General features: G+C 39.7%; 2 protein-coding genes across 2 annotated transcripts in view; both read left to right on the top strand.

Moving 5' to 3' along the window:
• The first annotated feature begins 3,019 nt into the window (after positions 1-3,019).
• Positions 3,020-5,494, top strand: LOC109476838. Its single transcript, XM_019777857.1, has 3 exons — positions 3,020-3,350; positions 4,326-4,471; positions 5,477-5,494. The coding sequence occupies exons 1-3, from the start codon at positions 3,020-3,022 to the stop codon at positions 5,492-5,494; spliced, it is 495 nt and encodes a 164-aa protein (XP_019633416.1).
• Positions 5,495-9,191: 3,697 nt separating this feature from the next.
• LOC109476837 (tolloid-like protein 2) overlaps positions 9,192-10,894 on the top strand; it is a gene marked incomplete at its 3' end in the record, with an annotated part of 19,648 nt that continues 17,945 nt past the window's right edge. The window contains exons 1-2 of the mRNA XM_019777856.1: positions 9,192-9,483; positions 10,622-10,775. Of these exons, the coding sequence (XP_019633415.1) occupies positions 9,192-9,483; positions 10,622-10,775 (446 nt within the window). The remainder of the gene's footprint in view (positions 9,484-10,621; positions 10,776-10,894) is intronic.

Genomic DNA, 10,894 nt, shown 5'->3' with positions numbered 1-10,894 from the left:
ATGTCTCTGGGAAAAAATTTTTTTAATACTAGTAAGTTGATGTTTTTTGTGTTGCCATGGCAATGGGTTTCTAGCAGGCAGTTTTTTTTTTAAATAGAAGTAATTTTGGTTTAAACATAAAAGTTTTATATTAAATTACACTTCTTTTCCAACATTAATAACATCTTACATAATAAAATATAAGTTAAATCATTTAATATGCTTAGAATATGCTAATTTGATGACGTCATTGGTCAAAATCCAATATGGCGGACTATGTTATTAGCGCTGACGTCATATGACGTCATAATTACACTAAAGTTATTAAAATTTAATTCTATTACTACACCATTCTCTGCAAACTTGGTAGACATACGATGAGTGCATAAAACATACAAAAACGGAAATAAGGTAATGTATAAGAACGCCAGTGTATCCATTATGATCGAAAGCCGGCTGGGGTCCCCAAAAGAAAATCAGATATAATTTTTTTTATAAATGGTAGTATGCACTGTATTGAGAGACAACTTTGTGGGTGACAATTACCTAAAATTTCAGAAAAAAATCTTTCGAAACAAAAAATATATTACAGAATATATAGTGCTGGGGTCCGCGCGACAAGGGTTTTAAGGTACCCTTAACTCCATTGGATGGCATCTAGAGCGTTTAGCTCGGATCCAAGAGGTCCCGGGTTCGATCCCCTGACATGCCCGATGTTGTGCCCTTGGGAAAGGCAGTTTACACGACTTCGCTCCCTGATGCCCACCGGGCCTTTCTGCTATTAGTTATTAGTTGATACCGTGTCCAAACACTAATGAGGACACAGTTGGATTTGGTATCGCCAAAGTGCCAAGATCTGCACATTTGCCACTCAGAATCGTACAATTGATTCACTCCATTATGAATTACCTAATCAATTTATTGAATACAAATTGACGTACTAGTTGGCATCATGGTTACTCAATGATGACCGTAACCATGTTTCCCGTTTGTAGCACCTAGACTTTCTTATATTTATCAATTGACAATAATTAAGGAATCATAATATTACAAGACTAGAGTTACACGATCTCATACTTCGCCGAATGATGTTAGACTTTATGATTAAGAAATTATAGATTAATCCCCCTGATTGTGCAAATAGGAGCAATTGCATAAATTACATGCTGATCATATTGTACACTAAAAGACAGTCTTATCGTAACAAAGAATGCCATTATAGTATTTCCTTAAAAATTATGCAAATGAGGCCCTTACTTAAATAAGTTATGTTAAATGTTCGCCTTCACTTAACTTTTACATGCCCAAGTAGGTAATTCCGGGCAGTTACCACAATGGAATTACATCATTTTCTCATTAATTATGCAAATTCTCAATAGCCTTCATTTGCATAATTGATGTCTGCCTGTGTTTCTCTCGTTCTTAACTACACATGTCTTAAGGTTCCGGGTCGGAGTTTAATTCTGACCAGGGTTCCAAATAGTGCGCAGTAAATCGCCGGATCTGCGAGGTTGTCACGCTAGGTTTGTCTCCCCATAGCTCGGCGATCGCTGTAGATTTTCAACTAGGTTTTGAATTGATCAAAAAGCCTTGGGATTGTAGTGTTTTTCGGCGCGGTGAAGTTGGACGGCCAGGGAAGCGTTTTTGGTATTAGTCCGCGAGCAAGGGTGATGCGGTTTGTCGCCTGATGACCCAAATAGCTGCGTTCTATGTGGAATTTTTAGGGGTTGGCGTCACCGGATTTGGCGAAAAACGTATCGCAACAACCTATATTTTTTTCTGTTTTTCAGAAACAGAAAGTAGTAAGCTATTTCAGCATATAAGCCGTTAGCCTGGGAAAATTCGTTTTTTCCAAGCAGGTCCGTTGAAAAAACTGCAAAAAAAGTACATTTTTCGTATCCAAAATTTACGTTTAACTACAGTTTCTACCCAAATTATAGAGTCGACGGACAATAACCAAAATTGTATCGGAAGCCGGCTGGAAACCTCCGTTGACTGATGTAATGAGATTTCCCGGCGCACTTTTTTTGGCGGAGTTATAGCCCTTCGGTCTGAGGGTGTCCGCCGGATCCAAAATCGTGAAAAAAAACTCCGGTCCGAGACCTTAACCTTGAATAGCCCTACCATGGAATGAAACTGATTTATAGAATTTCCTCATTCATATGCAAATTACATCCATGTTTGCATAGTTGTACTATTATTATGTCAATCATCACTTAAGCTACCTACATAGTACCAAAATGACGACGATCCATCAATTGGTTTTTTAGTTATCCTCTATCCTTTAAACGTTTTTCAACAAATGCCCCAGCAGTTCACACACACACACACACACACACACACAAACACTTTTACCTATGTAGCATTTTGCATACCATCATACATGTACATGTATTTATGTTTTGGACCTTCTTTGAAATCAGATATATGTAATGTGGTTGTTAGAACTACCTTGATGTTTTTAAAATAAAAATAAATAGATTAAAGATATTCTCCGATTGATGAATGGGATATTGTTAATGTAGGCTGTACCGTAACGAAGTTTGTAATACGAAACGCTTATTTTAAATGGTGGAGGGCTGGCTATAAGGTAGTCTCCGCGTATCCAAGAACGTTTATTTGCTAGCACTAGATATACATGTATACCCGTGGACTATCCAGAAGCAGACCAGAGCAAAGTACTAGATATAGTACGGTTCTGGGTATAATATGACTCATTTAGTACTTTCTGCGAACCGATGCAGCAGAAATGAGCTACAATGTTTGAAAACATGGTGAAACGAAAGTAAGACCTGCCACGTGCCCAAGAAAAGTTAACTTGGATGTGTCTGCCTCCTTGCGTAGGTTGACATCTTCGTCCTGTAAATTTGTCTGCCGCTTGCTGAAAAACAAAATGCCATACGCACTGCGTCATGCGCAGATCTTTCCATATAAGGGCAAATACAAGTTCCCTTCTTCAGACTAATCGCGAACATCTCTGACATTCATGCATCTCTGATAGGTAAAGACTGCTCAAACGTTGTTTGTCAGTGCAGTGAAAATGTACGAGCAAGCACAGCCGGTCCGGTCCCCTGTTGTGGGGCCCGGCAACAGTCAAACCAGCGGACCACAGGCCCAAGCACCTTCTGCCCACCAGAGTGGTCTGCAAGGGCGTGCCCGCCATGGAAACGTCGCTTATCACAAGCGGCAGAAAGGGCTAGAAACGTCTTCAGATACGTACGAAGATGCCGAGACCGTAAATCTGTCGCCGCCATTTCGCGAGGCGCGGCTGCAGCGGGCTGGGTTACGGGGAGAACCGCCCATGGAGGGGGCTGATGACAGAAACATCAGGCGTTATGTCAATTCACCTGATGCAACGGACACGTCTACAGGTAGCCAAAGTTATATTTTGTTTTCGTGTTTTAAAATCTGAGTTCATTTACAATCTTTATAATTTTTATTTTAGTGTACCAACACTCTTTTTAAACAGTCTGTGGCAGGGCGCGGTCTTGTAGCGGTTTATTTTTTTGACGAGACCCTTTGCTTTTTTTTTGTAAATTCTGTACCGGTATTTTTTTTGTCAGCCGAACATCAGGTGGCAAACAGTAATGGTCCTTCTTACCCGACACTGTATTACTTCTACCAAAAGATCTGCTTTGAGATTTAGATTTATTCAGTCTTGGTACAATCAAATTTGTCGTTACACCACTGAAATATGTCTTTCTGTAATGACCCTGTACATTCATTTCTACAACATGTACAAAAGCGACATTCTCTTTATTTCTTTGAAAAGTAAGTTGAATGAACCCTATTCTGTTGTAAATAAATGTCACTGAGAAAGTAAAGATGCCAAAATATGATGCTTTATTATTGAAGTGAATCGAATAACCGACCACTTGTTTGGGCCTTACCATTATACAGGGGACAGAATACTAACAGTAGTCTTAAGACGTAGTATTTACCTATTAAAATGTGTATTGCTGTTTATTTTGAACAATTAATTTGAAAATACAACGCAGATACTTGCCCGGGAGCAAATACAGCATATTTCAGTCCATTAAATCCCTCCTAATTCCAAAATGGACTGTTCCATATCAACCATTTCCGTCCAGTATCAAGTGTTTCCATAAAATGTGTGGATAAAGGAGCCCAAAATGTAGACTTTCGTCTTAAAATAGCAAATTTCACGCGATTGTAGGTGGTGTATGCAATACGCCAAACATGTGAATAACCGATTATGTATAACATGTTTTGTATGTGATTTCAGGTCATTTGGTTTTCGTTTTAGGGCACAGGAGCCCAAAATGTATATTTTTGGTAAAAAATATTAAAAAAAATTAAATTTACATAATTTTTTTACCTTTCAGACAACACGTATCCGAGTGAAGCAAACGGCCGCCGTGGTCTCCGTGACTTTGTTCGCCCCTACCGCGGCTGCATTCTAGGCGTTACTGCTTTGGTGGCAACCTTGGTCATCTTGGGACTCGTCGTAGTGATGTTCAATGTTAAAAAGGTATTTGTTGGATGTATTTGGACTTATATATGTATGTAGAGATGGATGGATGGATGGATGGATGGATGGATGGATGGATGTCTAGCTAAGCACGACTCGAGAAGCCATGAATGGATTGTCATGACAATTTTTAGCTTTTTAGGCGGGTTGCATCAAAGGAACTGTCACTGCGAAGACAGATTTTGATTGAGAATTGAGGCCATACCTAGCCTCAAGAGGTTGTCGTGATTGTCTTGATTTTTACATAATCACGTAATAATTATGTGAATGTATGGACAATTTGCACAATCAGTAAGGAAATTCTGGAATCAGCATTTAATTTGCATAATTGGTGAGAAAATTCTATAAATCTGGTGTGTTCGCTAATAGGAAACACTTGTGACATATGTAATTGAGAACAACAAGAACATTGGCAGATGTCTATCATGTAAATAAAAACATAATCTGCATCATGAAATGACAAATTGGTACAATTTTATAGTGGTAACTGCTGGGAAATTAATACTTGCCATACTCAGCAGAGCTAAGGCGGCCCAGGGCATATTCTAGCTACCACTTAGGTCCTGAATAAAACTTGTAATAACTCGACAATACATGTTTCAAAATGGCTCAAATTTGCAGGGGAGATAAATTAGATGAATATCAGTGCGTCTAAATAAATTTGATGTTGTTATGTTAAGTCTATTTGTTTAGATTATGAAAATAATAATGCCATTATTTTTGGCAAAAAATGGAGTTTGCAGAACTATTCCCAAAGTCCAACAGTCACAGTTTTTGCATACAGCTGCTAACACATACCTTCTAACAGAAACTGGTGAGTTAAATCAAGATTTCCTTTCCTTTGTTTTGAAAAATTGTTTTTTATGAATATCATTGATAGATTTTGAGGGTAGCTCTTTAGAAATTGGCTAATAACAAAATGTAGCAATCATTTAACAAAATATTCATATCGTTTTGAACGGGACATGACGCATCATTTGACATACTTGTTTTCCTTCCTGAAAGGTGGCTATAGTTCTTTAAAAGTCGTTCAAAGTTTGTACTACAAATTTGTAGCAGGAAAGCCACATTTTGCCCATTTTCTCCCATCAATCACAATTAATCATGTTGACAGCCACATCAATTAGGTGTTTTAGCACCTCCACGAGACACAATTATGAGCCATCCGCATTTGCATAAGGACGTATTGTTATGCGCAGTTCTGTGAGTCAGGGACTGTCACATTGTTGTCTTTACCTTAGTTGAAAGGAGGTTGGTTGAAATAGAGAAGACAAAACGAACGAAAAAAAAGTTGCAAATGCCAAAAGTCTTCATAACAAAGGCTGAAGAACATTTATTACCGTATTTTAGCTAGTTTTGCTCAACAATCTATGGTATATATACATAATTTTCTCTCAGAAAATGGACTGGGAGACTCGTATCACGAGATCCAGTGATTCAAGTAGGCAGATAATAAAATGGGTTGCAAAGTAGCAAAAATTACATGATGTGTTGTGATTGTTTAAATATCACGCACGGGAAGGGCATTTTTTTCTATCAGGCTGCTTCTAACTAGCCTGGGCGCCAGACTGTTTCCAGGGCGTACAATTAGGCCCGCTTCTCGGGTCCCGGACTAACATGCCCCCGAAGAAATTTTACCACAGAGCCTCTCAGTTATAGCCCTGAGCCTGTACTCTGGCTAACTCGGGGCCTAATGCGCTATAGGTCTTGGTATCAAGGTTACTACTTGCTTCTACATGTACCAAGGACATTATACAGAGTGTATAATGTCCTTGCTTCTACCATGGGGGTAAGGTAAAATTACTGTTAATTTTTACCTCCATGCTTCTACCAAGAGGACAGAAACGGTGAACGTAAAATGATTTGGCCTCCGACTTGCTTCATTGTGCCACAAATAGCCTCCTTCAGACTCCTTTGCATGCTGAATAAATAGTAGAAATTGACCGAGAAACGTAGCCTCCTTCGCAGACTTCTGAGGCAGGGCATTATTTCTTGGGGGGTGGCGTGGAGGGACAGCTACGTTTTGCTGCTGAGGGATTTTGCCGGGGAGAGACGATTTCACCGCACCGAGTTGAATTTATTTCAGACTTTTACAGTACAGCCCAAAAACATGAAACCTCTATGCAATCATGCAGGTAAAAATATTTCTTTTTGACCTCCTTGATGCAATCTAGACCTGTGTTGGCTTTTCCTTTGTCTGTATGCTGGAGGCCATCTGTAAAAAATCCTGGGGGTCCAACAATTAACTCACCAGGAGAAATTAACGCTTGATACAGATGCAAAAGCGGGCGGGACCGAAGGCGGTGAACAGATACTCAAACTTATGCATATTTACAAGCAAGTCACTCGCACTTGGTTCATTACAATATTAAAGTAGTTAATCATAATATTAAAATGAGGTATATGGCAAGGCAGGCCTGGGCCGCCTTAGCTCTGCTGAGTAGTTCGAAGTTCAGTGATTATGAGTATGAGCATCACTGAAATAATTTATAACATCACTTACGATAATTTATTCAAATCAGAGCCTCATTTGCATAATTTGTAAGGAAGTGCTAAAATAGCCCTATTTCTTAAGATAAGACTGTAACTAGTGCTGAGTGGAGAATAAGAACTGTTATAATTCATGCAAATGAGACCCTTACAATTTGCATAATCACCGTCAAGATCTATAATGTTCAGTATTTTATGAAGATATGACGCCGTGGAACTCTTGTTGTGTATGAGACCTGAAAATTAGTCTCTTGAGCTTCCATATAACCAACAATAAACAACATATACCTTGTCCATGCCAAATGATAAGGATTTCACCAGTGTGCTGCATGTTGCTGACATATTAAATTGTGTAGACAGGGCTTTAGATACAGCTTTAGTCTACCTGTCTGAGATTTCAATATCCGCTCCTGCCATATCTATTTATTTCAACCATCAAAATAATTCCATATTTTAATGTATTCTATCAGCTTTCCTTTTTAATTAAGATACTGAAAGATATAAAGCTAACAGTTGCACGAACATTTTAAACATTTCATCGTGAAAGCAAACACATATGTTGAAAAAGGAAGTATAATAACGTATTTTCGTATACAGAATAATTCCTAAGCCAAAACACTGTGTTTGCAAATAAAGGATACCCCCCCCCCGTAGCTACGAGAACGATATACTTGTAATTTCTTTAGCCTCTCAAATTTTAGTAAAAAGGGGAAAAAAATTTAAATGAAAAATGATGCCAATTGGCCATTTTCACGTGCAATGAAACCCGTCACCAATAATTTAGCCACCAAAGTGACCTAAGCCTTATGTATTAGCTAGATAAGTATAAAGAAAATCCTAACACTGAGATTATCACAATAGCCCGTCACGCGAGGCATGGCGACAGCACCCCCGAACGCATACAAGGCATATCTAGGTCAAACCGAAGCACCGCACTCAAGGCGGAAGGACCAGTAGTGGCAAGGTATTGGACTTAGTAGAGCATGGGGCATTTCAGAACCTAGCAAAAAAATGCAGATAAGCACAGGTGGTGTGCTTAATGGACCCTGATGTTAGATGTTAGACGGCAGTTGAAAATACATGCCATGTTTTTTCTTACAGTGCCTGCCTACATAACTGTTAGGTTTGTTTTTTAGAAATCTACCAAGAGAATCTAACAGTACAAGGATCACTGATTACTACATGTAGATAACCACAGGTGGTGTGCTTAATGGACCATGATGTTAGATGTTAGACGGCAGTTGAAAATACATGCCATGTTTTTTTTCTTACAGTGCCTGCCTACATAACTGTTATGTTTGTTGTTAGAAATCTAACAGTACAAGGATCACTGATTACCACATGTAGATAACCACGTGATGTGCTAAACGTTGTTAGATGTTAGACGAGTGTTCAAAATGCATGTCATGTGCACCTTTCTGCATTTCCCGGACTGCAAGTGCAAACATGATATAGCTATAGGTGACATCACTGTTAGATTCCCTGTTAGGAGAAAAGTATGCTTCTCATGTTTACTCAGACCTGCAGCGAGGTACGTTTACTGAGCTCTACCGGAGATGCGGGAAAGAGGTTGAAAAGCAATGAATTCCCCTGGCTGCGAAAACATTCAATGTTAGGCTTTCTGTTAGGTTTTGAAATTCACCAAGGTTTGCTATGTCCAATTCCTTGCCATATATAGGAAGGACACCCGGAAGGAAGCCTCGGACCCAAAATCAATTTTTACTCAAAACACGCCACGTCTTACACTTCCCAGCCATGTAAGTAGTTAATACCATTTTGCAGCAGATTAATGAGAAATGTGAACTCAAATATGAACCATTGAAACCCCTTCGTAATTTTTTACCACCCACTACCGCGGACTTGAATTGGGGTGTGCACCGATAATGCAATAAGTGTCTCTCAGCAGAACAGTCGATGTTTCCCAGAAAAAGAATGAGAAAGGAAAATTCCTTTCCCATGGTCTGGGGGAATTTTCTTCCAAAGGGGTGTCTTTCGTGTGATTTTTGATCGATTCACGCCGGGATAATCAAGCAATGAGTTCACCTATTCTGCTCGGGTCCCCTTTTGTCTCTTCTTCTATCATTGGTACCGGTCGGTCAATCTAAGCAACTGCAACGTACTGTCTTCCCTTGCTAAATCAAAATATTTTTACTCTAACGTATTGTAGGAAATTACTCAGCTGTCGGGCACTCTTGGCGCCTTGAAACGTGACGTAGACGGCATATCCCAAATGTCAGACACTGTCGACGCCTTAAAACGTGACGTAGACGGTATATCCCGACTGTCCGACACTGTTGACGCCTTGAAGCGCGACGTAGACGATATATCCCGACTGTCCGACACTGTCGACGATTTGAAACGTGACGTGAATGGCATATCTCGACTGACTGACACTGTTGACGCCTTGAAACGCGACACTGACGGAATATGCCGACTGTACGACACTGTCGACGCCTTACGACGCAACATGAACAACGAGGGAAACTCCACAGCTGCAAAAATGGCGTGTCTTAGCGAGAAAGGTTGGGTACTTATTTACATTCACAATTAGGATGATATTTAAACCCATCTAGACTGTAGTGGAGATGCTAATGTACTTCTACTAATACTAATGCAATAAGAATGGACATCTTCAGTTCATTATATTTCAGTCCATACCATGGTATGTATGAAATATATTGTGTTCCCTCATGTTTCTCCTCCTCCTTCTCCTTCTCCTCCTCCTCCTGCCAAACAGTCAAAGGGATTCAACTCCGCCATCATTCAGCCAAATGACTTGAAATTTGGCATGAAGGTAGAGTGGGCAAATACCCCCAGACTTTTTTTTCATTTTTTTGAAACATGCCTTTGAAAATTTTTTATGAAGGTTTTTTGGGGCATTTTTCGACAAAAATGGATTTTTGGATCCTGAGCCCTGGTATTACAACCAAATGATATGACATTCGGTATAAGGGTACCTTGAACGTGTGTCTACAGAATAGCAGTCATGTATTTGGCATACATCACTTCCAAATGACTCATTTGGGAGACTTTAATGGCTATTTTCATAAAAAAAGGGCCAAAAGTGCTATACCCGTTCCATGTTCTATCTAAAGAATGGCCGGTTCCATCCATGGAACACGTGTTCCATTGCGGGTTACCTGAGGTCACATTGCACCTAAGTGGTGCGTGATGACCCACACTTTCAATTTTATGTGACTAAGACCTTCAAAATGTATCAAATCTCATCATTGTTAGTTTTTGCATACCTGTAATAAGATTAGTAAAGCTTTCGAGATTCAAAGTACTTGTTGTTGCATCTTTGTTCTCATATAGCTACTATTTTTAAATTAAAATTCATTTATTTGAGAACCTTTGCCAGTTTTGCACTGGGGTAAGTTTGGAATAGTCCACTTTTGCGTGGGAGGGAGATGGACTGAAATATGCTGTATTTGCTCCCAAGCAAATGTCGGCCTTTCTAGTTAAAATTGTCTTTTGAGGCTGTATTGTATTTTCTAAGTTTTAACATTGACTGTCCAAGATGGTCAATAGCTTGACTATGCAAATTATTCAAAATAAACTACAATACGTTGATAAATACTACAAGTCACTACTGTTAGTGTCCTGTCCCCTGTAAAATGGTAAATCTAACAGCCGGCCTCTTTCACCTTTCATCTGTAGCCTCCCCAGTGCCCTACTCCGGCTGTAAGAATCCTGCCATACTCAAAGGAAACTCCGGTACTTTTACCTCCCCTGGTTACCCGAACAACTACAATAACAACGCCCGGTGTTCCTGGACAATAACTGTCTGCAGTGGAAGGCGGGCCGCCATCAGGTAAGGCCCCGTAACACATTCAGAACCTTCCACTGACCACAAGTCGACTTCCCCTGAACACTAGCCAACCACAAAAGTAGCTAACCATGGCCGGGCCTCCCGTCTACACTGCAATATTT

This window comes from Branchiostoma belcheri, unplaced genomic scaffold, assembly GCF_001625305.1.
Source record: "Branchiostoma belcheri isolate BF01 breed outbred unplaced genomic scaffold, Haploidv18h27 scaffold393, whole genome shotgun sequence".
In the NCBI taxonomy this organism is placed as follows: Eukaryota; Metazoa; Chordata; class Leptocardii; order Amphioxiformes; family Branchiostomatidae; genus Branchiostoma; species Branchiostoma belcheri.
The sequence above is the reverse complement of the archived record's forward strand: the minus strand, read 5'-3'. Positions and strand labels throughout refer to the sequence as shown.

Bases quoted from the DNA above. Each gene is read 5' to 3' on its own strand.
- LOC109476838 (XM_019777857.1), top strand. From the start codon at position 3,020: ATGTACGAGCAAGCACAGCCGGTCCGGTCCCCTGTTGTGGGGCCCGGC. The intron at 3,351-4,325 runs GTAGCCAAAGTT...TTTACCTTTCAG, and splicing joins TGCAACGGACACGTCTACAG to ACAACACGTATCCGAGTGAA.